Source organism: Microtus oregoni, unplaced genomic scaffold (genome assembly GCF_018167655.1).
Source record: "Microtus oregoni isolate MIOR12 unplaced genomic scaffold, Mior012 000007F_ref0000211, whole genome shotgun sequence".
Taxonomy (NCBI): Eukaryota; Metazoa; Chordata; class Mammalia; order Rodentia; family Cricetidae; genus Microtus; species Microtus oregoni.
The window spans coordinates 11,294,136-11,321,678 of NW_024543066.1; the positions used below are offsets into that span (position 1 = coordinate 11,294,136).

The 27,543-nt window shown below is 46.6% G+C and overlaps 1 protein-coding gene across 1 annotated transcript; it reads left to right on the top strand.

The window, feature by feature from the left end:
• Nucleotides 1-1,218: 1,218 nt before the first annotated feature.
• Eif4ebp2 (eukaryotic translation initiation factor 4E binding protein 2) lies at nucleotides 1,219-27,164 on the top strand. Its single transcript, XM_041655457.1, has 3 exons — nucleotides 1,219-1,606; nucleotides 18,171-18,356; nucleotides 21,593-27,164. Exons 1-3 carry the CDS (start codon nucleotides 1,462-1,464, stop codon nucleotides 21,622-21,624), a joined length of 363 nt encoding a protein of 120 aa, XP_041511391.1. The 5' UTR covers nucleotides 1,219-1,461; the 3' UTR covers nucleotides 21,625-27,164.
• Nucleotides 27,165-27,543: the final 379 nt, after the last annotated feature.

The following is a 27,543-nucleotide window of genomic DNA, read 5'->3' on the forward strand; positions in this document are numbered from 1 at the left end:
CAGGCCCCAATCTGATGAAGACCCCTTCTCAGTGGAAGTTCCCTTTCCCAGATGACTCTCAATGAGCTTTGAGTAGGGATGGAAGTCAGCAAGTTCCAGCTGTTAACTCCTGACCTCTTCTCTCCACAGCATGGGGGTCACTTCATGTCTGGCTTCTTTTTTTTTTTTTTTAAAGATAGGGTTTCCCTGGACCTCACTCGGTACACCAGGCTGGCCTCAAACTTACAGATTTGCCTGCCTCTGCCTCCTGAGTACTGGGATTAACGGCATGTACCACCACTGTCAGCCTCATGGTCTGCCCTTTAAAAAAAAAAAATCTCTTATTGGAAGAAATGGCTCAGAGGTTAAGAGAATTGCCTGCTCTTCCAAAGGTACTGAGTTCAATTCCCAGCAATCACATGGTGGCTCACAACCATCTGTAATGAGGTCTGGTACAGGCATACACACAGACAGAATATTGTATATTTAATAAATTTTTTAATGTGGATGATAGGGTTTGAACTCGAGTCCTGACAATTGCACAGCAAGCAATCTTACAAGTGGACCTATCTCCTCACCTCCCACTTTTCATTACTTTTTCAGACAGTCTCGTATTCGTGACTGGCCTTAAACTAGCTATGTAGCATAGATGGGCCTTAAGCTCGTAACCATCCTGCTTCTATTTTATCGTATGAGTGCTTTATCTGCATGTATGTATGTGCATTAAAAGTGTGTTGCAGTGGTCAGAAGATGAGGTCGGATACCCAGTGCTCTAAACCGCTGAGCCATGCGTCCTGCGTCTAGAAGTCTAGAGAACAATTTGGGGGAAGTGGGGGGGGGGGTTGGTGGCATACCATTCTTTATCCGCTGAACCATCCACGGGACCCTCCAAAATTATACTTTTAATTATTAAATATAGCTGGGAACCCGAAGTAGGCACCAGGAAAGTACTGTTAGTTGACACCTACACACCACACTACAAATAAAAGAGAACGTCACCCACATCCAGCTTAATCTCCATTCGGTCCTTTAGAGCTAAGTCCCGCCCCTCCAAGTCCCGCCCAGCGCACCCTGAAGGCCCCACCCTTCACGCCCACTTCCTGTTTTTTGGATTTCCGGGACGACCCTCTTGCTTCGCCAGCTCAGCCCCGCCCTCAGTTCCTCGATCAACACCCCCCCTCGACACGCCTCCTGCTTTCGCCACATCCGGTCTCCATATTGCACTCCCCTCCCTCTTGCTCCCGCCTTCGCTCGCTTCCGGTAGTCACCGTTACCGCTGCTGCCGCTGCTGCTTCTGCTGCTGAGGCTGCGGGCGGAGGCCGGAGGACCGGGCGGCGGCGGCGGCGGCGGGAGCGCAGCGGGACGACCGAGCGAGAGCCGGCGAGTTGAGAGCCGAGCGCTCTCTTTCTCCCGCTCTAGGAGCCAGTGCCTCCCGGGCCCCGCCGCCGCCGCCGCACAAAGCCGCGAGCCCGCGCCTGAGCCATGTCCGCGTCGGCAGGCGGCGGCCACCAGCCCAGCCAGAGCCGCGCCATCCCCACGCGCACCGTGGCCATCAGCGACGCTGCGCAGCTACCTCAGGACTACTGCACCACTCCCGGCGGGACGCTGTTCTCCACCACGCCGGGAGGTGAGTTGTCCGGGCCTGCCCGCCATCGCCGCTGGCGCGTGGCACTGTATGCTCGACCCGCCGCTTCCTCTCCCGGGCACGTCTGCCGCTCGGACTGTGTGCTGCAGAACGTGCACTCTGCGAGGCAGGACTCGTCTCTGGAGCTGCCCTTCGGGTTTTGGAGGAGGGAAGTCGGGGAGGGGGATCCGGCGCGGAATCGTCCATTGACTTATCTGGCAGTGCTTAGAGCCCCGGGACGAGGCTGGCATGCACTGTGCATGCCTCGCCCAGTGTTATCCTCCTTTGGCAGCATTGTTTACTTTGTTGGAGGAGTCATCACAGGTCAGGGGAGCCCCAGGGTGGAGAATTGGCAAGGGGTGGCGGTGGTAAAATGCCTCCTGTGGTAGCCCAGATGTTGGCTCTGGTAGAGGCGCTGTCAGCTTTCAGCTCAGGGCTTTGGGGGAGCGACTTTGAAATTGTGGACGGGGGCTTTGTCAAATAGCAAACACTAGTCGGATTAGGTTGCATGGTCGTAGGGAAGGGGCATGTAGAGGGAGGCAGTGCAAAAGGAGTTGCCTGGGGTTGCTTTTCCAAAGATGACCCGGAACTGTTTACCAGCAACACTAGAGGTGAAACATGTTGAATTGGTCACGGGAAAGGAAGCACAAAGGTTGTTTGTCCCCATTCTGGGCTATTCTCTAGAGGGAGAAAGGAATCTTCTGGGCCTTAATGAAGGGAACTGGCCTTCCTTTTCTAATCTCAGAACTTTGCCTTCTTTTGGTGACCCAGTGGGTTGGCCTTTGGCTAGCTAGCGGGTGAAGATTTGGTTGGCAGTCTCTGCAGTCTGTACAGTTGGGTAGTCTTGACCATGGGGCAGGCCTCCCAAGTTCACCTCAACCGATCACTTGCAAATTGGGCCTGGCCCTCCTGGAATCTTGTGCAATAGGAAGGCACAGAATAAGCGTTTGCCTTGCCAACACCAAGAGGTAGCAATCCAGATGCTGTGTGTGGTAGTTTGGGCCTGTGGTCCCATTCCTCTGGGAAGAAGAGGCAGGAGAGTTGCAATGTAAGGCCAGCCCCAGCTACATAAATGAGTCCTAGGACAGCTTGAGCTACAGGGTCAGACCCCGTCTCAAAAAAAAAAAAAAAAAAATCAACCAAACAAGGAAGGGAGCGATGGAGCAAAGCAAACAAAGCTAGGAGAAAAGTTGGCAGAGGATCTAGCCAGGCCAGTCTAGAGAAAGGGATGAATGCCCTGAAAGACCTTCAGAATGACTCTGGCAGAGGAAGCCATTCCTTAGGACTCTCCAGGTTAAAGAATGGGTAAGACAGGTCCACTCTGGAACAGTGGCTCCTGTTGCTGAAGAGACCTTTGATTTGATCTATTCAAGACCAACAGGATTTAGGCTTTCTTTTCATGACTTTTTTTTTCTTTTGAGACGACGTTTCACCACATGGTCCATCATACTACCTTGAACCTTGTTGTGTGATCCATGCTGGCCTCAGATCCATGGTGTTCTTGCCTTAGTCTCCTGAGGGCTGGGATTGTTGTGTGTCCCTCCATGTCTGGTGGAACCAACAATCAGGAAAGATCTTGGTCAGCTCCAGATAAAATTGTCTTAATTTGAACTAGTAACTCTTAAGAAACAGAGATTAGTGACCAGCACTTGGCAGACAGGCAGGTTGATCTCTGTGAGTTCAAAGCTAACTCATTCTACATAATGATTTCAGGACAGCCAACGTTACATAGTGAGACCCTGTCTTTTTAAAAGGAAAAAAAAAAGGATTATTTCCAGGGTGGTGGAGAGAGATCTGTAATTCTCCAGAGTTTTTTATGGTTTTGGTCAGTAAAATGCCCATACTTCCAACAGTTCAGAGCACATGTCACAGTAACAGGTGCATTTAGCTCTAATTTACTTGGGGAGGAACCATAGTTTTAGCTGTATGTTAATCTTGCTCTCCTGAGAGAAGATCCAGAGACGATCTGTGGTCGTATTTCAAACCCCGAGCTGCTGTGCTTTCAAAAGAAGAAAAGGCACGTAGTCTTTAAGCCTTGCTTTAAAGATAGAAGCTGTCTCGCAGCTTGGATTAGTTCTAACATGCTTGGGAAGGTCTGCCGGAAATATGCATTCATTTGCTTTTCCACGACAGTTACCACTCAGCCTGTGTCTGCAGAGCTTCTGCACAGAGTTTGTTTGTTTGGGGGTGGGGTCTCACTATATGCCCCTGGCTGGCCTGGAGCTCACAGAGAAGTGCCTTGTCTCTGCTTCGTGAGTACTGACATTAAAGGCCACTCACTATGCCTGGCAGTCTTTAGATTTTGATACAGGTCGGCTTGCTTCCTTTTTGAAAGGAGATAGCACTGTAAAACCAGGCCAGCCTCACCCTCAGCAATCCCACCTGCCTCTGCTTCTCTAATGCTGGGATTTAAAGTATGCACCACTCTGACTGGCTAAGCAGTCTTTTATAGCAGTTAACTCAGCGGTGGTTAGTTAAACAATGCTTGTTGACTTTTTCCACTTTAGAATGATTTGTCTGTGTGTGCGGTGGTTGAGACAGGGTTTCTCTGTGTTTTAGCTCTGGCTGTTCTGGGACTCTGTAGACCAGGCTGACCTTGAACTCACCAAAATCTGCCTGCCTCTGCTTCCCAAGTGCTGGGATTAAAGGTGTGCCACCATTGCTCGGCTGGAATGACCTTAAGGTGGTCTCAAGAGAGGGCTCAGCCAGGCGATGGTGGCGCACGCCTTTAATCCCAGCACTCGGGAGGCAGAGGCAGGCGGATCTCTGTGAGTTTGAGACCAGCCTGGTCTACAGAGCTAGTTCCAGGACAGGCTCCAAAGCCACAGAGAAACCCTGTCTCGAAAAACCGAAAAAAAAAAAAAAAAAGAGAGAGAGAGAGAGGGCTCAGCAGTTAAGAGTGTGCCTGCCAAACTTGCAGAGGACCTGAGTTCAGTTCCCAGCTTCCACACTGGGCTGCCTGTAACTCCCATCTTCAGGAGATCTCATACTCTCACCTGGCCTTCACTAGCATCTTCTGCACACATGGCATACGTCTCATAGACACATACTTGTAGTATGAGCTGCGGGCAGGCCTGCTTTTCTTCCCGCTTGGCTCCCGCATGGTTAGCTTTACACCCGAAATAACAACACACAAAATGTATTCATTTAAACACTGCTTGGCCCATTAGCTCCAGCCTCCTATTTGCTAACTCTCACATCCTTATCAGCCCACCTCCATTAATGTGTGTAGCACCACCAGGAAGATTCTAGCGTATGTCCATCTTGGGCTGGAGCTTCATCGCGTCTACCGGAGAGCAGAGGCATGGAGTCTGAGCTCACTTCCTCTTCCTCCCAGCATTCTGTTCTGTTTACTCCACCCACCTATGTTCTAACCTATCAGGCCAAGCAGTTTCTTTATTAATTAACCAATGACCTTCCTCCATCACATACTCATTTTTAAAAAAAAGACCTTTGTGTGTATACAGTGTTTTGGCTTGCCAGTAATGGTCAGAGAGCATTTTTTTGTTTGTTTTTTTGTTTTTTCAAGACAGGGTTTTTCTGTGCGGCCCTGTCTGACCTGGAATCTCAAACTTAGAGATCTGCCTGCCTCTGCCTCCAGTGCTGGGATTAAAGGCGTGCGCCATCACCGCCTGGCGAGAGAGCAACTTTTGATCTCTCCTTCCATTGGGGTTTCTGGTGTGGTGAGCACCTTTACCCCTGAGCTGCCTCCTACTTTGGAAAATTCTTCCCTCTGATGCTTTGTCTCTCTTCCTTGCACTAAGTCAATTTATCTCCATGGTTGATAAGGTCTTTAGTGGGTTTTGTGATCAGCACTTTACAGGAGACGAGCACAGCAGACCTAGGCAGCTGGTGCAGGCCTGTGCACCCAGCACTCTGGATGAGGAGACAGGATCACTACATGACACTCTGTCTCCAAAAAATGAAGTGTTAAGTGTAGGTCTTGCTCTGCATGGGCTACAGATCTTGATTTGGAAGGGATGGAGGCTGCCAGTAACACTTGGAACAGTATGATCAAATGACCGGCTTGGACTGGGAATTTCTGCTTAGTGAGAAGGGAAGGGAGTGCATTTCCTCCCTTGAGCTTCTGAATATCTGAAGTGCCACACCCTTGGGGAGGGCATTGTAGGATCATCTTCTGTTTGCTGAATGCCCTGAAAGATTGGCCTTGCCCTGGCCTTGGTGGGCAAGAGCCCTTCATTTGTTGGAGACCCAAAGTAAGCAAGCCCAGCTGGAGGGTTTTTTAAAGCTCCCCTCTGTGGTTTGGAAGTAAGAGCTGAACTAAAGGCACACTTGGCTGTGACATCTTGAGTTGCTTTTGCTGGTGTTAGGGGACAGGAAAGCTTGTTTCATTTTCCCGTGTCTACACATGGAGCGATGGGTGGTAGTCGCTTCTTCCAGTAGCAGCTGCTTGTCGCCCTCATGGGAGGTGAGCATGTTCAAGGTGGAACTTTCTTGTTGGTTCGTCAGTCCAGTTAGCTGGAGGACCCAAATGAGGTGACTTTAGAATTAAAGGCTCCTGAGGCCTGAAGAAATGAATGTGTTGGGCAGCCTCAGATTCAGTTCTTCCTCCGCTGTCGTAGATGCTTACCTTCCTGGGAAAGAAGTTGGCAGACACTTCTACCTCTGGAATGCCAGCTCGCAACGTCTTTCTCCCCATCTTCCTGAGAGACAAATGTTCTAGGTTAAGCAGAAGCCTAATGACCTTTAGCCTTCTTTGGTCCTCTCCTCAGTCATATTCTCAGTTATGGAAAAGAACAGTGCACACAGGAGCAGCAGAGGGCCACTAATCGCTATGGCCTGAAATCCATGTGTTTTCTCGTCTCTCTTTCCCTGCCAGCTGGCTCCTGCCTCTGCTAGGTTTCCTAGGGCAGAATTACCTCGGGCTATTGGTAAAATCTGGAAATAAACAGGAAGGCCTGAAGAAGTGGAAATAATCCCCTTTAGACTAAAGTGTGCTCTTTTTAAAAAAAAAAAAAAAAGGAAAAAAGGAAAGGTGTATTGGGGGAACCTGCTTTATGAGTTGATTCTTACTGGCTACAGGGTTGATAGAGTTTCTCAGTGAGTTTGGCCTGTTTATTCTGAGACAACAAAATGTCTTTCTTTAGCTTCATTTTGTTCTCTTCTGTGTGTGTGTGTGTGTGTGTGTGTGTGTGTGTGTGTGGCGCGTGCCCCCATGGGCCTATGCAGAGGCCAAGAATTGCTTGCTTACTTATCACCCTTTAGACGGGGTTTGTTTGCTGAACCTAGAGGTTTGACTAGACTAGGTTAGCTACCCAACAGGTTCCAGCATTGGGGATTTGAACTCAGATCCTCATGATTATGTACCAAACACCTCTTTTTGCTGAGCCCTTTAACTTTAGTTCTTAGCCTTGGCACTTCATTATTATGAGTGAGAGATACACATCACATCACTCTGCCTTGTTATGCCAGGAAAATGGCAACTGCTTACTTGAGTATTACAGACTGCCGTGGCTTTGTGCTGAATTTGGAGGGCATGGCTTTGCTTTGCAAGCCTGGTGAAGGCTGAGGTCGTTTCTTGTCAAGGCAGCACTGGGAGAGAGGAATCGTTCAGATGAGGGGTGACTGGGAAGGTAGAGCTGCTGTTACAAATACAGAATGGCCCCTCCTCTGCTCACCATCCCTCAGAGGGAATAGAGAAACTGACACCTGCACCCCAAAGTCATTGAGCAGAGACCTTTCCAGACCTGGAGTCTTAAAGGCAGTTTTCGCTGAGGGATTTTATATGACTATGGATTCTGTAGCCTTAGCTTGTATGTAAAAGACTTGTGGATTAGACAGGACAGTTAAGTGTGGGAAGCTGCTTCATCTAGTGAGCAGGAGAGGAAGGGGCCTGGGTCCTTGGTGAGTTTGGTGAATTGAAGGGCTTCCTAGCTCCAAGTCTTTAGAATGGAGATTTTTTGCATGTCCATTTATAGAACCTAAGCTCTGTTGAGACTTGTAGCTAAGACCTAAGCTGCCATTTCCAAATCCGTCACTTGTGTGTGTGCATGTGTGTTTTTGTTTTTGAGGTCTTGCTGTGTAGCCTTGGCTGGCCTGGAAGTCACTAAGTATACCTGCCCGACTGGTCTCAAACTCAAAGAAATCTGCCTGCCTCTGCTTCCTGAGTGCTAGGGTTAAAGACGTGTGCTGCCATACCCAACCTTACTTTGTTATTTTATCTATAAAACCTTTGTTCTTGGGTTCAGTGGTGTTTTCTTGTAATTCCAGCACTTGGGGTCTGAGGTTGGTAGATCAAAAACAATGAAGCAAAAGCCTAGTTTGTTTTTTATCGTCTGTCAACAGCTGTCCATCCTGAGTGTTCCTAGTTTGGCTTTGTGTCTGTGTGCACGAAAGCATCACTGTTCTATTGATGTGTTCTACCTAGTTTTGGAGACAAGGTTTCTCACTGAATGGTGCTCATTGATTGATTGGCTAGCTGGTGAGCTTTTGAATTTTTCCCCCCTCCAACATAATATTTTTATTCATTATTTGGAAATTTCATACCAAGCATCCCAATCACACTCACTTTCCAGTCCTCCCAGGTCCATCCCACCCATCTTAGTGATGACCTCCTCCCAAAAAAAGAAGAAAATTCACTTTGTATTGCATGTTTACTAACTGGAACATTATTGCTGTAAAAAAGCTGAGTCCTTCCCCACCCACATCCCTGACAGAGCCATCATTTGTGGAGAGCTACACTTCAGCAACCTTATTATAATTTTTAAGCGTTCTCTTTGATGGCTTTCTGTCTAGTCAGTTACCTTTTCCGGGAGGAAGTACTTCATTTTTTTGAGACAGGATCTTGCTAAGTTGCCATGGTCAACCTTGAAGGTGCTCTGTCGCCCAGGCTGACTTTGAACTTTCTTTCTCCCTGACTCAGCCACCAAGGTAGCTGGGATTTGAGGTCTTTGCCACCAGCCCTCTTCAAAAGCCTAGTTTTTAAAGATCACCTCATCTTGTTCCTAGACCATAGCTTGGAGAAGGTAAAAATCTCAACAGGCAAAAATAATTGTATTGAGAAATACAGTTCTGGTCCTGTGGCTTCCTGTTATCTGCAGAGATGGTCTCAATCCTTGTCTAGATCTGTATTTTGGTTTTCTTGACCAGTTCTACTGGGTACGGCCTTCAGTGTGGTGGTGTGTGGCACACTGATCTTTGGGAGAAAGCAGTCTTCCCATTAAGTAAAATCTTAGCTGTGGGCACTTAAAGCTCTGGGCTGTGGCAGCTGTGGGCTCTTACAGGTGCCTTTAACTAGAAGGTGAGGAAATTCTATTCCTAGTTTGTTGGATATAATCATCCTGAAAGAATGTTAGGGATCTTTTGGAGGGACGTGGTTTTGGGGATAAAGCTCAAAGCCTCTGCCATTTGAATGACCCTCTCAGACCCAGAGTTTTTCTTTTAGTGAGGTGATCAGGTGACTTGCTTTATTCTTTTAAGATATAGTCCATAAGCCGGGCAGTGGTGGTGCACACCTTTAATCCCAGCACTTGGAAGGCAGAAGCAGGCGAATCTCTGTTACAGAGAACTCCTGCCTCAGAGAAAAAAAAGGTGTTATTGCACACCTTTATTCCCAGCACTTGAGAGCAGAGGCAGGCAGACTCTGTGAGTTTGAGGCCAGCAAAGAATTCCAGGACAGTTAGGGCTGTTACATAGAGAAACCCTGTCTCAAAAAACAAAACAAAACAAAAGGTATATTCCGTTAATTAACTTCTCAGCTGTCAAGTCAGCCTCGCACTCTGGCTAAATCTCCCTTGTTCTTGTACTGATCCTCTTTAGATGTTGCTGGATTTGGTTTGCTGGTTTTAGTTGTATACTGATGAAGGACAGTACTCTATTTTTCTTGTGTCTTCTTTGCCAGTTTTGCAATTAAGGTAATAACATTTCATTCAATTTTAATTCTTTGGAAATGTCTTTCTGTGTATAGTGGGTATGCTGACTGTATATTAGGATAGATGTTGCTCTGTGGATTCAGAGGTATTTAGCAGGAGTGCAGCAGGCTCCGTTGGGATTCGGACTGTTAGGAGCTCTTAGGTCTTGTATTACTTCTACATTGACATGAAGTGGCTCTTGTGTTTGAGGCAGAGCCTCAATATCTCCTTGGCTGGTCTGAAACTAGCTGTGTAAACCGTACTGGCCTGAAACTCACAAAGATCCACCTACTTCTGCCTGCTTGACTAAGTTTTTGTGCCACCATTGACCATGCCCAACTCCTAAAACTTTAAACAAGCAGCAGGAAACAGAGTAGGTGGGTGTATCCAAGGGATGAGTCAACACTCCTCATTGTGAGGAAAAGTGGAGGGTGGTAGTAGGTGTGAGTTGGTTTTAGAGCTGGCCAAAAGCAGTGACCTTGAGGAGGAAATAGTCGGGCTGAAAGCCTAAGTTGAATTTGTGTTTCCCCTTGCCACTTGGAATGATGGGTAGTTTATCATTAGCATTACCAAAACTTGACAACATATGACAGGAGATTTAATCCAGAGACCTGTTCCATGAGGCAGTCAGAAGCCTGGGAGATCCAACCTGCACTTTCTTTCAGTTGTTTCTGTGGAGAAGATTTATTTCCAGGTGAATGTTCAAATCCAAACAGTAGTGGGGATGCTTCATTTTGACTTGGATTTCCGGAGACACAATAGACAGGGTCGGTTGGGATTTGGTATTATTAGCTGGTTTTGTTTTTCCTCTTTCTTTCTTTCTTTCTTTCTTTCTTTCTTTCTTTCTGTCTTCCTTTCTTAATTTTTGTTTATTTTTCTTTTGATTTGAAACTAGGTCTCTTGTAGCCTAATCTGAGCAGAACTAAGCCTATAACCTTGAATTTAAGATCCTGCCTCTGCTTCCTGAGTACTAGGATTGCAGGCATGTACTAACTACCATGCCTGTTTATGTCTGTGCAGCGATTGCACCAAGGGTTTGTGCATGCTCGGCAAGTATTCTACCCACTGAGCTACATCCTCGGGCCTCTGTTATTAGCCTTAGAGAACACCTGATTCAACTCATTATGCAACCCAGACTTTGCCTCAGTGCCTTTGTTAATTGTGTTGTCTCTGTGTCACTGTGATTTACATTGATTTCTTTGTAAAGAAGGCATCTGTCAGCTGCTCTTCAGGGTCTCCCCAACAGTGCTTCCTAGCAGGACACAGCCATTCCTCTCTGGCCTATGCAGTAATCAGATGGGTCCGTCCTTGAGTACTCGCATTTGGTAACCTTTGCTCCTGGTTGCTGGGGAATGGGTTTAGAGGATTTCTTAGACCATCCATAGAACTTTACAGGTCTCCATTTGCCACGGCACTTAGTCGCATTATGATAGAAGGCCCCAAACTCCAGTTGTGCTTTTAGCTGTCCTAAAAACAGTCTCAGTTTTGAGGGATTTAGTGGCTGAGCAAAGTAAATGTGATTTGGCCACCACCAGTCTCCTGGGGGCCTCCAGCTTAGGCAACCTTTAGTTTTCTTTGGATTATCAGCCACAAGACTTTTTAACAGTCTATTCATCAAGGGCCTCCATGAAGAACAAATGTTTGTTAAAACTAAAACCTGGACTCTGGTGCAGGCAGGCAGACCTTCCCAAGCGTGGGGGATAAGCTCTCTATCATCTTTCACATGTTTCTGCATCTTCCTTCTCTGTTATTAAGGGGTAGGGGAGGCCCAGCCTTCTTCTGAGTGCTTTAAAGTCACTGACTGCTAGAGATCTTGTTTCTGACTTCTTGATTGTCCTTGCTGGGTTGGAGGAAGGGCTCAGTGGTTCAGAACATGTGCTACTCTACTCTTGCAGAGGACTGGAGTTTGGTTCCCAGAACCCCATCAGGCCCCTAACAGCCTCCTCTAACTCCAGCTCCAAGAGACCAGCACCTTCTGGCCTCCTTGGACACCTGCATTCTATATGCATAATTAAAGATTAAAAATAATTTTTTTTTTGGTTTTTTTATTTTTGGTTTTTTCGAGACAGGGTTTCTCTGTGGCTTTGGAGCCTCTCCTGGAACTAGCTCTGTAGACCAGGCTGGTCTCGAACTCACAGAGATCCGCCTGCCTCTGCCTCCCGAGTGCTGGAATTAAAGGCGTGCGCCACCATCGCCCGGCTTAAAAATAATTTTTTAAATTTTATTTTATTTTTGTTTTTTGAGATGGGGTTTCTCTGTGTAACAGCTCTGACTGTCTTGGAACTCACTTTGTAGACCAGGCTGACCTCGAACTCATAGAGATCTGCCTGCCTCTGCTGGGATTAAAGGTGCCACCACTGCCTGTCTAAAAATAAATCTTTTTTTAATATTTTATTTATTACATATACAATATTCTGTCTGTGTGTATGCCTGTATGCCAGAAGAGGGCACCAGACCTCATCATAGATGGTTGTGAGCCACCATGTGGTTGCTTGGAACTGAACTCAGGACCTTTGTTTTTTTTTTTTAATTTATTTATTTATTATGCATACAATATTCTGTCTGTGTGCATGTCAGCAGGCCAGAAGAGGGCACCAGACCTCTTTACAGATGGTTGTGAGCCACCATGTGGTTGCTGGGAATTGAACTCAGGACCTTTGGAAGAGCAGGCACTGCTCTTAACCTCTGAGCCATCTCTCCAACCCCCTAAAAATATATCTTAAAAAGAATTCTCCCCCTTTAATCCCAGTACTCGGGAGGCAGAGGCAGGCGGGTCTCTGTGAGTTCGAGGCCAGCCTGGTCTACAAGAGCTAGTTCCAGAACAGGAACCAAAAAAAGCTATGGAGAAACCCTGTCTCGAAAAATCAAAAAAAAAAAAAAAGAATTCCCATAGACTACCAAGGTTGCTTGCCAAGTGCTGTCTTTTTTTGTGGTGGTGGTGGTGGTGGTTGATTGTTGTTGTGTTTTGCTTTGTTTTATTTTGTGATAGTCTGACTGTAGTCCTGGCTGGCCTGAAATTCACTGTGTAGACTAGGTGCTGTGATTAAAGGCATATACCATCAAACTCGGTCTGTTGCTTTATTTTTAGCTGTTTCTTTTTAAATGTTACCGATGTGTGCACTGAGGTACATGTGTGAACCTCAGGATGGCTTCTACTGTGGGATCCAGGAGTTGAACTCTGGGCTTCAGGTTTGTGCACCAAGTCCTTTTACCCAGTGAGCAGCCATCTTGTTGGTGCTTGGTTCTTTTTTTTTTTTTTTTAAGATTTATTTGTTTATTATGTATACAACTTTCTGCCTCCACGTATACCCACACGCCAGAGGAGGGTGCCAGATCTCATTACGGATGGTTTGCAGCCACCATGTGGTTGCTGGGAATTGAACTCAGGACCTTTGGAAGAGCAGACAGTGCTCTTAACCACTGAGCCATCTCTCCAGCCCTGCTTGGTTCTTTTTAAATTCAGTTTGTCCACCGGCCTGCTTGCCCAGCACTGGAGCTATATGAGTGTGGAGCATGCCCTCACGTACTCCTGTGACTTCACCATCTAACCACCCGTTGTTTTCATTCAGTTTTCTCGCGCCGTCTGCTGCCCTGGCGGTGTCAGTCCGCTTCTGTGTGGAACAGAAGTGCCTTTTTCTTTTGTGTTTCTGTTGTGTTGGAGTTCAGACTTAGAGCCTTGCAGTGCTAGACAAGTACTCTACACCCAGTTAGTGTGCAGTCCATACACTGCCCTCCTAAAGGTGGTAGTCAGATTACTATGAGTTCAAGGCCAGCCTGAGCTAGAGAAAGAGACCCTGCTTCTCCCCCCAAAAACAAAAAAAGTTTGTCTACAAGTTCACATGTGTCAAGGACATGGAATATTTTCATTTTTAATAGATTGTCTTTGATTCTTTACCATAAACACAAATATCCATTTAGGAATTAAAGGAATATTTTTCCTGATAATTAACATTTTTCTTTGAATAGCTCGATTCTTTGGAATGCCAAGTGCTTATTAGTCACTAACATTCTGGTTGCTAGTGCTGTTTTGTGTGTGTGTGTGTGTGTGTGTGTGTGTGTGGTGTGTGTGTGTGTGTGTGTGTGTGTGTCCATCCCATTTGATATGTAACTACCAAATAGTAACTTATTTATTTACTTATTTGGGGTTTTTGAAACAGGGTTTTCCTGTGTAACTCTGACTGTTCTGGAACTCACTGTGGACCAGGCTGGCCTCACACTCACAGAGATCCACTTGCTTCTGCCTACTGAGTGCTGGGATTAAAGGCGTGCACCACCACTGCCCAACCCAAATCAGTAAATTCTTTAACCTGCAATGACTCAAAATTCAATAAATTGGTGTGGAAAGGTAGTAATTTAGCTCAGTAGGTACAACTGAATAAAACTGGTCAAAAGTCAAAACTTGTACATTGGGAGCTACAAAATGTTGAGTGGCCATTAAAATAGGTAAAGGGACTTGCCGCTAAGCTTGAATTTGATTCCCAGGATCCATGTGGTGGAAGGAGAGAACAGACTTCTTCAAGTTGTCCTCTGACCTCCACGTGTACTCCATCGCATGTATGGCCTCCAACAACCAGGTGCGTGTGCGTGCACACACACTACGTAAATGTAATTTTAAAAATTAATATTGAGGTGCTGGAGAGATGGCTTAGAGGTTAAGAGCACTGGCTGCTCTTCCAGAGGTCCCGAGTTCAATTCCCAGCAACCATATTTGTAGTGGAATATGATGCCCTCTCTGGCATAAAGGTGTACATGCAGATAGAGCACTCATATACATGAAATAAGTAAGTCTTTTTAAAAAATCAATGTTGAAAGAGATTCAAGAGGCACTTACTGTTGATAGATTAGGAAGTGATGCACACAGACAGGCGTCAGAGTTCAAGCTCACATCTTTGGGAACAGCCTTGGAACTCTACAGGACCTGAAATAGCTCTCATCTCCAGGTTTCAGAATGTGTGGTTTGCACTTGTATGTGGAGCAATGGGAAATAATTGAGAAGCCAGAAGTAGTATGTATGCCTTCTCAGTGCACCCCTCCCCCATCCAGTAGATGTTCATAGCAATTCACATTGAACCTCTCTTCAGTAAACAGTGGCTATTGAAAAGAGGCTACAACTGGCTGCTCTCCCAGAAACAGAATTTGGACCCACAGTCACAGGTAGAGTTCCTGGAAATAAAACAGGAAACAGAATTTATAACCTCGGATTAAGTAATTTCCTAGATTTGACAACAAAACCACAAGCAATAGCAACAAATATATATATTGGATCTCATTGCAGTTAAACACTAGGACCTGAGGTCGTGGCACAAATGAACCCAGCATTTAGAACTCGATTGTGTGTATTAGATGGGGCAAGTTCTAGGTCAGCTAGGGATTTAAACATTTTATTTTCTTTTTATGCTTCAAAGAATGACATCACTGAACACATGCCCCTGGGTTCAATCATCAGGACTGGGGGAGGGAGGGAGATGGGAGAAGAGAGAGAGGGAGAAAATATATAAGCCGAAATAAATTGTGTGTGTGTTTATATCCAGACTATAAAAAATAATGCTGGAGATCTCAGTCAGTGGTAGAGCACTTGCCTCAGATACACAAGCTTGTGGGTTCAATCCTCAGCACACGCACACACATTTTGAGGGGATGATTAAAACACAGTAAAAGGTCAGAGGTCCTGACACCTTTTTCCAAAGGTGATGGATATTAGAAAAGCCAAAGGACATGAGGTGCAGAGCTGACAGAATTAGTCATTAGGGAAGGCAGAGTAGGTCAGTACAGGGGAGATCACTTCATGTCAGCTAGGGCGGCTAGCATGAAAAAGACCCCACGGTGTAAACTGCACTGTGAGAAGTTGGGGTCTCACATTGCTGGCAAGAATGTGAAGTCTGCAGTCATTGGAAAACAGCAGTTCCTCAGTTAGCATGTGACTTCGCATTCCATATTGGGATGTGCTCCAGGAAATGGCTGTTGACACCATAACCTGTGCATGGATGTCTACATCTTAAATTGGTGTCATTCCTAATAGTCAAGGTGTTGCAACAGCCACATATCCGTTCGCTGATGAAGATATTAACAACTGGTTTGTTCACATTACTGGTATCTCCCCCAACCATGGGGATGGATTTCAGAACATCCTCTGGGTGCTGGAGACTACAAGAAGCAGTAGACCGTGGCTGCTGATTTCCTCTATACATCCCTGTGTAAGTTAGGCACAGCAAGAGATCAGTGGTAACTGATGATAAAATAATTGAAACTGCAGTTGTAATGAAAGTTATTTGAAACTTAAATCTTTGCTTTCTTACCTCTTTGAAAACACGGTAAAACCTCAGAAAAGGGAGGACTACTATCTGTAATTTATAAGTTTAATTATGGCAGCACCTTAGATTGTTGTCTTATTGTGGTTAAAGGACTGGATTTTAATGTACTAACAAAATTTTGGTGTGCTCTGCCAAACCTGATGAGCTGAGTTCTATCCCTGAGAACCACATGGTAGGAGAGAACAGAACAGATTTCTGAAAGTTGTCCTCTGACCACCACATGCTCATGTGTACATGCATACATACATACATACTGTCATATAAAAAGAAAAGCATTTCAGCTGGGTGTGGAGTGCTTGCCTATAATCTCAGCATTTAAAAGACTGAGGCAGGAGGATACTAAGTTCAAGGCCAGCAGGGTTGCATAGGGAGGCATTGTCAAAACAAGATTGGGGCTGGAGAGATGGCTCAGCAGTTAAGAGCTCAGCACCCACAACCATTCATAGGCACACACATTGTGCACATACATACAGGTAGGCAAAACATTCATACATGTAAATAAATTTTAAAAAAGGAAAATGTGACAAAAGTTTAAGGTAGTAAATGTGCAAAATACTCCAAGTTGATAATTATCTGGTATACATATGAATTAGAACGTTATTATACCCCATAAATAGGTTAGTCGATAGTGAGGGTGTCAGACAAATGTGTAGAGTCGGTCCACTAAAGCTCTTTCCCTTTGTTAGAAAAAGCCATTGTGTCTGTCCCCTTTCAACCTTTGACCCCTAATCTACCTAGCTTAATAATAAGCAGCTTATGGGTTTCCAAACAGATTAGAAGTATCAAGTTGGGATGACTAGAAAAGAACGTGTTATGAACACAATTCAGTGTAGAAGCTTTGATATGCACGCAGTGTGTGATTGGACTAAATGGTGGGGGGCTTAGGTACAGATAAACCTGAGGGGTTGGCTTGTGATGAGAGTAGTATCCTCGTGAGTGGCGGTGACTGCAAGCTTGCTTCTCCATCTGACTGACTGCAAGTGGTTTGTTGTATTAATATTTATTTTATGTCCATGGCATGGGCTTATATTGCCAAAGTGTGCAGAGGTCAAAGGACAACTTTTGGGGCTGGAGAGACGGCTCGGAGAGCACTGGAAGCTCTTCAAGAAGACCTGGGTTCTGCTCCCAGCTCCCACATGGTGGCTCATAACACCAGTAACTGCAGTTCCCCGGGATCCAGTGCTTCCTGGCCTCAGTTCTTTCGGAACATACACGTACATACTGGCAAAATACTCATTTGTAAATTAACAATAATCTTGTTTTTAAAATGGACAGACTTTGACAATCACCCATTTCCTTCCACCATGTAAGACCCAGTGTTGAACCTGTTAAACAGGCTTAGCAGCAAGTTCCTCTGTCTGCTGAGCCATCCTTAGGTCTATGTTTGAAGAAATAGGGTATTCTATCTCTCTAGGGGAGGTGGTCAGCCTCCAGGTTTCTTTGGGTAGCCTTTAATAGAAGGAGCTTATCTACTTTTTTCACATACTTGTTTATATTTGCTTAGTCTTTGATTAAGAAAGTTATCTTGATGGGGGCTCGAGAGATGGCTCAGTAGTTAAGAGCATTGGCTGCTCTTCCAGAGGATCTGGGTTCAATTTCCAGCACCCACATGACAGCTCACAACTGTTTGTAACTCCAGTTCCAGGGGTTCAGTGCCCTCACACAGACATATATTCAGGCAAATCACCAGTGCACATAAAAATAAATTAAAAAAAAAAAAAAAGACTTTTGGGAGTTAAGTTGGTCTAGTAGGTAAGTGGCTGAAACAAGATTTGATCCAAAATTCCAACCCAGGTTAAATTTCTTAAGGAGAAAGAGAAATGGAAGGGAGGGATTCAGTTTTGAAAATTGAAATATTTGGCTATCAATTATAAATAAATAAGACACAACTGCCATATGGAGCTTGAATTCTGTAGACTGGCACATACATAGGCAGGAGTCCTGCACAAGGTGATGTATTGAGTGATGTGAAAAGCACGGGTGAAGGGGAGGGAAGTGGCATTGGAGCTGAGTGTTGAAGAATCAAAGGAGTTTCCCAGAAGCAGAGTACCTTGCCCTCCCTGTTCATGGGGAGGGGATAGTCTCTCCTTTTAGCTGGATTGATGCCAGGGATTAGGTGACATTGGAAGGGATTCTGGGTGGTCATTGCCTGTCTGTTATTCTTCCTCTTCTCTCTGAGATTCCCCGTTACTTTTGTCTGCTCCCAGAGCAGTTATTTGAAGTGCTTTGGTCTCCCCTGGTAGGCACAGCTGATCCAGCAGTCTGCCTGGGAATTGCCTGGCTCTGGCCTCTGAAGAGGACTGAGCCACACAAGTAGCCAGCTTCAGTAGTCATTGTGTTGGTGGTACCTTAATTTAATTGGAACTCTTCAACCTTGTGTTTTAGGAACACGAATCATTTATGACCGAAAGTTTCTGTTGGATCGTCGCAATTCTCCCATGGCACAGACCCCGCCTTGCCATCTGCCCAATATCCCTGGAGTCACCAGTCCTGGCACCTTAATTGAAGACTCCAAAGTAGAAGTGAACAACTTGAACAACCTGAACAATCATGACAGGAAGCACGCAGTTGGTGAGGGGCTGAGCTGGGGAGGTGCTGGAGTGGACTGTAGACTGGGACATGCTGCTTCATCAAAGCACAGCTGAGTGTGGTCGTGCGCGTGACGTGTCCTCTCCTCCTAAACATCTACTGAAGTGCTTTCAGTTTCCACCTAATTGCTAGGGAAAACCAAATCAGGATGGGAACCAGATGTAGTGATTTACACCTTCAGTCCCAGCACTCAGGAGGCAGATACGGGCAGGTCTCTGGGAGTTAGAGGCCACCTGGTCTATATAGGTAGACACAGTCTTTTAATTTTAATTTTTTTTTTTGTTTTTTTCGAGACAGGGTTTTTCTGTGGTTTTGGAGCCTGTCCTGGAACTAGCTCTTGTAGACCAGGCTGGTCTCGAACTCACAGAGATCTGCCTGCCTCTGCCTCCAGAGTGCTGGGATTGAAGACATGTGCCACCACCTCCCGGCGATGCAGTCTTTAAAAAGGATGACAACCCTGGGGGCTGGAGAGATGGCTCAGAGGTTAAGAGCACTGACTTTCCTTCCAGAGGTCCTGAATTCACTTCCCAGCAATCACATGGTGGCTCACAGCCATCTGTAATGAGATCTGGTGCCCTCTTCCGGCTTGTAGGCACACATGCAGCCAGAACATTGTATACATAATAAATTAATCTTTTTTTTTTAAATATTTATTTATTATGTATACAATATTCTGTCTGCATGTATGCCTGAAGAGGGCACCAGACCTCGTTACAGATGGTTGTGAGCCACCATGTGGTTGCTGGGAATTGAACTCAGGACCTTCGGAAGAGCAGGCAATGCTCTTAACTGCTGAGCCATCTCTCCAGCCCAAATTAATCTTTTTTTAAAAAAAAAAAGATGGCAACCCAAAGGTGAATTAGAACCATGCCTAAAGTTACATAGACACAATTGCACACACACGTTGTCCCTGCGACCTCCTTGCATGAACAAGTGCACATGCACACATTTCACCTCAAAGCAGAATCTTAGGCCACCTGCTTCCATCAACCCCAGAAAGAAAACCTGACCAAGTGGTGGTGGTGGCACACGCCTTTAATCCCAGGTGGATCTCGAGGCCAGCCTGGTCTGCAGAGCAACTTCCAAGATAACTAGGGCTACACAGAGCAACCCTGTTCCAGAGAGAGAGAGAGAGAGAGAGAGATCTACCATCTTCATTGAGTGACTATAGTGGGCTGCCCTGCACCAGAGCAGGACGAGATGAGGTGGCCTTGTGCTCACCTCAGACTTTGTGTTTCATGTTTTCTGAAACTCCAGTTAAGGTGTTTTCATTTTTGTTTGTTTACTTGTGTTTTGGTTGGGAGGGGGGCAAGGTCTCGCTCTTGGCCAAGGCTGCAGAAAATTCACCATGAAGCCCAGACTGGCCTCAGACTTCCTGAGTGCCTGAATTCTGGGTGTAGGCTGTCACACCTCTCTCCTCCCACCCCACTGCAAGTGTCAGTTCAGAGCGGGAGCCAGGTTCAAAGCCTCCAGAAGTGTGCTCCCTTGAGTGACCAGGAGCTGCCATGGGGTTGGTCTGTGGAAACTGGAAACATCCCCTTACATGTCACCTGGTGTGACTCTCCTCTCCACACCCACCCCCAGATGAGACTGACTGGCCAAAACAAAAATAAATGAGGTTTTATTGCTATGTAGCCCAAGCTCACCTCAAATTTAAGTATTGAATTTGAGTGCTAGTATTACCCTCAGGAGTAGGTATCGTGGGCCACAGGAAACAGGATTTTTTATTAGTTTTGCCCTTTGCAGGTAGAGAAAGACGTTGAAAACAGCTTTGCTGGGCTGGAGAGATGGCCAGGCCGAAAGACTCTTGTCTTAACCTGCAAAATAGCATTCAGATTAAATGTTCCGTCCTGTGGCCAGCCCACTCCGAAAGTGGGCCACTCCACGGAACAGAACGCTTGCCAGCATTTCTTTCGGATTACCATAGACTGGTTGCGAGCTCTGCCCTCAACCTCTTTCCAGTGGTCTAAAGTCAAAGTTAAGGGGGTAGTTATTTGTTGTCCCATTGTACTAGATTCCAACTCAAAAACAAACACAAAGACAAAAACAACAATACAAAATGACAGACACAGACTCAAAACTGAGAGCCGCGCGGCAAGAAACTGATACGAACCTGGAAGGGAGTGGGCGATAAGGGCCACGCTCCCTAGAAACTAAGATGACCTGGTCGCTCCTAGTTTCACAAATTGCCAGTGAAGCGTCCTCCACGGCTGGGCCAGGGAGTGTTCCCAGACACGTCTGTCCCACTGCCTGGTCCCCTTCAAATACTAGCCCTGCGCAGGTACAGTATTCCTTCAAATTTCATAAACATAAAGCACAATAACAGAAATAGACAAACATAAAACATTCAGACGAGCGCGCTCTTACCTCCAACCGGGTCAGGAATGGGTCTGAGGGCGACCAGCACTTCCCGGCCAATGCACCAAATGTTGGGCCCTAAAGCCCCACCAAGGAGGAGGTCGCCCCAAGAGACACTCACAACATGGTTGATCCAATAGCAATTCTGCCGCGGCAGAGGTCCCCCAGCCTCGAGAGGAGAAGGACGACTACTTTGTCTATTACAAGCTCTTTTAAAGGAAAAAACCACAAAATCAGGGAGGGGGGAGTACAAAATCAAAGGGAAAGCCCAAAAATCATTTGTCTACTATTTTGACTAGTTCATTTAACGGTCAGCTAACTCTACTTAATCAATGTTGTAACAGTTACAAGGAGGAGCCTTGATCAATGTCATGGTTACAAGGAGGAACCTTGATCAATGTTATGGTTACAAGGAGGAGCCTTGATCAATGTTATGGTTACAAGGAGGAGCCTTGATCAATGTTATGACGGGTACAAGGTCTTCTCACCCCAGTTCCAGGGTCCGGGTCTATACATACTTTGAGATAGAAAGTCCTCAAAGCTCTCGTGCACGTGTTGTTGGTTACCAGGGCCCTGGTTCCCAGGAAGGGGGGTGCAGTAGTGCTAAGGTGCCTCTAAGTCTTTCAAGAGCACTGATTGCACTTCCAGAGGTCCTGAGTTCAATTCCCAGCAACCATATGGTGGCTCACAATCATCTGTAATTCAGTTGGGTTCCCTTTTCTGGCATGCAGACAGAACACTGTATACATAATAAATAAATAAATAAAGAAATAAAGAAAGAAAAAAACTACTAAAAAAAAAGAAAACAGCTTTGTTATTACTCTTTGTACTAAACTTCTCTTTTCTTTCCTTCTAACCAGGGGATGAGGCCCAGTTTGAAATGGACATCTGACTGCTACGCAATCTAAGGAGGCTTCAGCACAGCGGCCCATGTGACCTGACTGGGCCAGTAGGAACGCAGTGAACCGAGAAGCCGGCAGTTCCCCTCCCCTCCCTCTGGGTGCCAAATGATGGGAGATAAAGCTCCATTGACCACAACCTCCCTGTCTCCTGCCCCTGCCCCGTTAAGGTTAGGATGAAAGCCCTTGGATTACTCTGGAACTGAGCGGTTGGTCCTTGGAGGAAAGCAGTCCCTGTAACTTGCCTGTTCATTTCCTAAGAATCTTCTGCCCCCTTCTGATTTGCCCCAAGTCCAGGAACTCTCTAAGAAGAAGCACCGCTGCTTGGGGTGACTGGGGAGGGAAGGAGGTTTGGTGCCCATTGCTATTCCTGTACTCTCTTCTGTCTTCCTCCCTGCATCCCATTGGTGAGTCAGTGCTGGATGTGGGATCTTTAAACCATTCTGAAGAATGATAAACAAAATGAGCTGCTTGCCCTATCCCTGGAGATGTTTGTCCTTGGTACTGGAGCACAGCTCTTGTACCTCCTGTGTGTAGCTCCGACCGCATTCCTGGGACACATGGCGTGAGCTCCCTTTTCTCTAGGGAGAAGGCTTCTGTCCTGGGTGTGATGGCTCATCTCTTATCTAATTCATTGGCACAGGTATTTTTTAAACCTGCCTTCTGAAGAGACCCCTGGGTGACCAGGTGGTCTTTGCTTGTCTGCCATTCTTCCTACCTGCATCTTGCAGGCAGAGTCTTCTTTACTCCAAGATGCCCTGGGACTTCTGTCTGCTCCCAGAGCAGTCATTTAAAGTGCCAGTGCTTTGGTCGTTGTTACCTGGTGGGCACAGCTGGTCCCAGCGGTCTGCCTGAGAATGCCCTAACTCTGGCCTCTGTAGAGGACTGAGCCACACAAGTAGCCAGCCCTAGTAGTCGTGGTTTAAACCTGATAGACTTTACCAGGTTTGCTGCCCTGCAGTTTATTATATTTTGAGTTTAAAGTTGACTCCCCTATTCCCCTCCTCTGAATCTGCTTTATCCTTGGCTGCCGAGAGAGAAGCATGGGCTGAAAGAGTGCGTTCCTCCCAGTTTCCTTCTCCTCCTCCTCATTGTAGACCTTCCTTCTTCCCTTCCTTTTCTCCTTTTCAAACCTCACTCTCTTTCCTTCTGGTTCTTCCACCAGGCCATTTTCTAAATCTACATCAAAGATACCTCCCATGTTGGTATCTGATAATATCTGTCTCTTATCAGAGGAGAGACTTTTTATTTTTAAGATGACTACAGACCTATTTTTAGATAAGTTTTCAGTACGATTTTGAACTGCAACTTTTTTAACAAAACATCTTCCAGTATTAGGAAGGTTATAAAAAATTGTTCCTAGGCAAGTCTGCTGTCTTCACTGTTGGTTATCTCTCATAGTTCCTTATGAGGGCTTTCCTGTGCTCTCAAGTTTAGGGGGCTATTTGGAGTATAGTGGTTTGTGAAGCTGGACTAGTCTGCCTTGCTATGAGTTGTTGGCGAAAACTTCATTCTTTTCTTTTACCTTTTGGCTCTCTTGCTCCACCCTGCCCCACTCTCCTGGTACTGTGGCCCGACAGGGAGATCCCGGGAGAGAGGCCCCCATAGGCAGGCTGCTGCATCCGTCCTCCTACAGGAAGGCAGTACAGCAGCCACTGGTGTCCTTGAAGTCACAGAGATCCTCCTGCCTCTGCCTCCCGAGTGCTGGGATTAAAGGCATGTACCACCACCGCCCGGCTTTTCCTGGGAATTTCTGATTCTTTTGGATGCCTGTCTAAGCCCTCTTAGTAAGATTTCAGATCCCCATTGTCTGGGAAAGTCAGTTGTTTTTCCTTTGCACCATGGAAAGACCCTGTTTTGTGAAGACTTTAGGAAAAAGGAAGGACATCTGCAGAACTTGGTCTGTCTCCTGCCACACAATGTGAATAGCTCGTACCGCAGCCCTCTGTGACGATCGCTGTCTCAGGAATAAGCTGGGTCTCCAATGTTTGGGGATTCTTGGAGTCTCCAAGTTGATAATCAGAAGAGTTTTATTTCTTTGTTAAATGTATCTGTTATGTTTTTAATTAAACTCCAAGTTTTATTTCATGGAGTCTTGGGAAAACTTAAGTTGTGCTGCCGTTGGCATAAGCAGCTTGCTCAGGACCTCTGTACCCTGGAGCTTCATTCTCCGCGAGCAAGGCTCATGGTTCTTCGCACACTGGTGTTGGCACTCTGTGAACGCTGCAGTGAGGAGGCGTGAGTGTGCAGAAGGATATATGCTTCCTCATTGAATGTTGTCTGCAGCAGAGTGGCTTCCTGGACCCACCACTGGGAAGGGAGACATGGCAGCTGAGTAGGATAGAGAAACTTTCCTTTTTCTTGCCATCTTGGAGAGTCTGCACGTGCACCCCTCCTCAATCAGAAAACATGTCTAGTATTCCTTGGAGTGTCACCTGTGTGGTGCAGGAGCCTTTTAGCCTTATGTCCTCTGCCAGGACCCCTCACTGCTTGGTGCAGGCCTTATATGAAGGCCACCTGTTCTTTGACCTCCACACATGAGCATTGTAAGATAATTGCACAAGGCAAGACATAAGCTTCCAGCAGATGGCATTTTTGTGCCATGCCTCATGAGCCATTTTCTAGTAAGCAGGGTCCAGTGGGGGTTCACCTCTGGGTGATCCAAAGGCCTCACAGCTGGAGCCTTAAATGGAGGGTATATGGTCCTAATCTGCCAGTCTCCTTCCTGAAGGAGACAGTTATTTAAACCTTAGTAGCCATCTACACTGTTGCTATGAAGGATGTGTTTCTGCACTTGTGACAATCAACCTACATGAGGAAGAAGCTCCAGCCCTGGTGGGAGACACCAGCAGTGCCCTTCCTCCTGAGTTCCCAGCCCTTGTGTTCTGCTCAAATAGGCGCTTCCTTGCCTCCTCCAGGGCACTGGAGTGAAAAAGCTGGCTTCTAGATAGAGTTATCTACTGCTGTGTAACAAATTACCTGCCAGCCTAATATCTCACAATAGTAAACACTACCTGTTGGTGTCTCAAATAGGGTTAGGGGCTTCTCAGCATGAAGCTTTAGCATGAGGTCTCATGGAGGTGCATGTAGTCTGTGGGTGGGGGCTGCTCTCATCTGGAGCTGGAGAATCCCACTTCCATGCTTTGTTTTTGTGGTTGTCAGCAGAGTGCCTCCCTCGTTCCGTATGGGACTCTGTAGGTATCATGCCATAGCACCTAGCTTCCTCTTGAGTGACTGATCCTAGAAAAGGAGGTGGGTAAGAAGAAAGTTGCAGTGCCTTTACACCACCGTGTCCCTAACAGGAGGAAAGTAGTCCTCAGGGAAATGGGATAGCCACAGCCATAAGCTGGGTGCACATTGCTATCAGATCAGCCCTCTAAAATGGGACCAAACTGGGATAAAAGACTTCTCTTTCCCCAAAGCTACCCATTTGTCTTAAGAAAAGCGGCAGGAAATGGAGATTCCCAGATCCGTTGCATCCCCCCATCTGCCTGTTCTCAAGAACGCTTGCTTTTATGAGATTCTGAGGTGGCCTCTTCAAGCGTCATTTACCCCTTCTGTCTTCCTTTAGCCCAGAGTTGACAAAAGGAATTGAGGGCCTTTCTGTGCAGCCATACAAACTTTCTTAGCTGGAGCGGTGTTTGGCAGAGGAATCAAAGGGCATTAGATGTCAGGTTCATGAGTTACAGGGCAGAAAGCAGTTCAGGTTCTTGATATTGAAGTCAGATGCTACCTGCATGCATTGGTCAAGGTGTCCCACCCAGATCATAAACCAGGGACACCTGAAAAATGCAGATGTCTGTCTGTACTTGATTGCTCTGGTCAGTGCAGCATGCAGAGTAGCCTGTTGCCTCCTGGACACTTTGATAGAAGGGTGCTCTTACAAAAAGCAGCAGTCATGTTTTCACCTGTAGGGGAAGCCACAGAGGTGGCTCACCAGTGCCTCGGATCTCATGGGATGTCTGCTTCTTCCTGCCATCCATTCTCCCCATCCTTAGATGGAGGCTCTTGTTTGAATTGGTGCTCTGTCTTCTGGCCTTTTCTTTTCTGTAGCTATGCTTGCTTTGGAGTGTATTTCAGGCTCTCGTGGTGGGTTTCTTTCTAGGGGTGAGGGATAGGGAGCTCTTGGGCCTCTCATCTGTTGTGTTTCACTGAAAGTCCATCCAACCTCTTGTATAGACTGCCACTGTGAGTGTACCAGGCGTGTGTCAGGTAGGGAGCCTCCTTCCCATCTGCATCTTGGGTGCTGGCTGCTTGAGGGGGGTGTGGTGGAGCCCTTTTTATTCCCTCTAGAGGAAAGGCACTACTGTCTTCACGTAGTTCTTTAGTGTGTTTTCTGGACTCCATGCCCATGGCAGCTGTTTAATGATCTGCGAAAACCCAATCACTGACCCATCCTTACCATGGAAGGCGGGATTTATAGTGGAGGAACACCATTTCTTCTTGGGGTAGAGGGTTCTGTCTGAGTTTTGAGTTACCCACAGCCCCTTGCCTCCCAGCCTTTAGTGACGGGAATTCGGGTTCCCGCAGTTGAGGCAGTCCTTCGGTGCTTGCCATCCTGCCGTGCTTCCTGCTCTGGCAGTGCTTTTCACGGTAGTGGTGGACTTTGTTGAAGCTGCTCACAGCTGAAGACTGTAAGGATGACTGACGGGTCCTCAATTTTCCAGTTGATCAGTCAAGATACCTTCCCCACCCTCTGAAACTAGCTTTCCTGGATGGCAGAGCTTACTTTCAAAGTCTTTGGGTGGTCTGTGGTTTCTCTCTGCTTGCTCAACTCTTCCTGCACCCTAGTGGGCCATACTGTGCCCAGGAGAAAAGGCTACTGAACTAGCGGAAACAGTTCCTAGTGGATACAAACTCCTGCTTACCTTTCTGAGGTGGAAGGGTGGTGATGAGAGGCCGAATGCCTGGTAGACACTTGGCTGTGCTGATACTTCCAAAGGGAGCTCCTCCCAGGGCTTCAGACCTAAATCCAGGACTTGTGAACTTAAGAGAATCCACAAATCTAGCACAGAATGCCCATTCTTGCCTCTATACCCCCTTCCTCTCCATTTCAGTCTTAAAAACTGCCCAGCCCAGGCCTGGGGGTTATGACTGGAGGGCAAGAGAGTGGGGACACCAGCAGGAGGTAGGGGCCAGCGTGACACCAATGCCTTGGCCCCCACTTCATGGCTCAACTTGAAGAATCCCAAGGACTCCGATTCCCAGTTGTCCATATTAAGAATCTGTTTTCTGATAGACCCTCCCCTGTTCACTGCTGCAGTCTTAGCCACATGGGATGGAATTTCAGAGGCTGCCAGTACTTTCCTTGGTCCTCCTACTTGGTTCCCTTGATGTGCTGTCCCCTTACCTCCCTCCCTTCGCTGTCAGCAATGGTCAGTGGAAGGTTCCATGCAATCCTAAGACAGTCCTGTGTGATTCCATGACCAGTTTGTTTTCTTACTGTCCTTCCAAGCCAGCAGGTGTTTGGAACTAGGTGAAAATTTCTCACCAACGGTTGCTGTTACAGCTAAATAAAGACATTGAATATTGACTTGGTGTTTTGTGGTGCTGGGCAGTGAACCCTGCATTTCACATATGCTACAGGCACACTTCACAGAGCCAGCCTGAACTTAGTATGTTAAGTTTTTTGTTGGTTTTTGAGATAGGGTCTCAATGTAAATTGCAAGATGACCTAGAACTTCCCATATAGACCAGGCTGGCCTTGAATGCAGAGTCACAAGCCTCAGCCTCTCAAGTGCTAGGTTTAAAGGCTTGTATCACCACACTTAGCCTCTTGGTATATTGATTTTATTTATTTGTTTTCCGAGATAGGATTCTCTGTGTAACAGCTCTGGCTGTTCTGGAACTTGCTCTGTAGATCAGGCTGGCCTCATTCACAGAGATCTGCCTACCTCTGCCTCTCCAGTCCT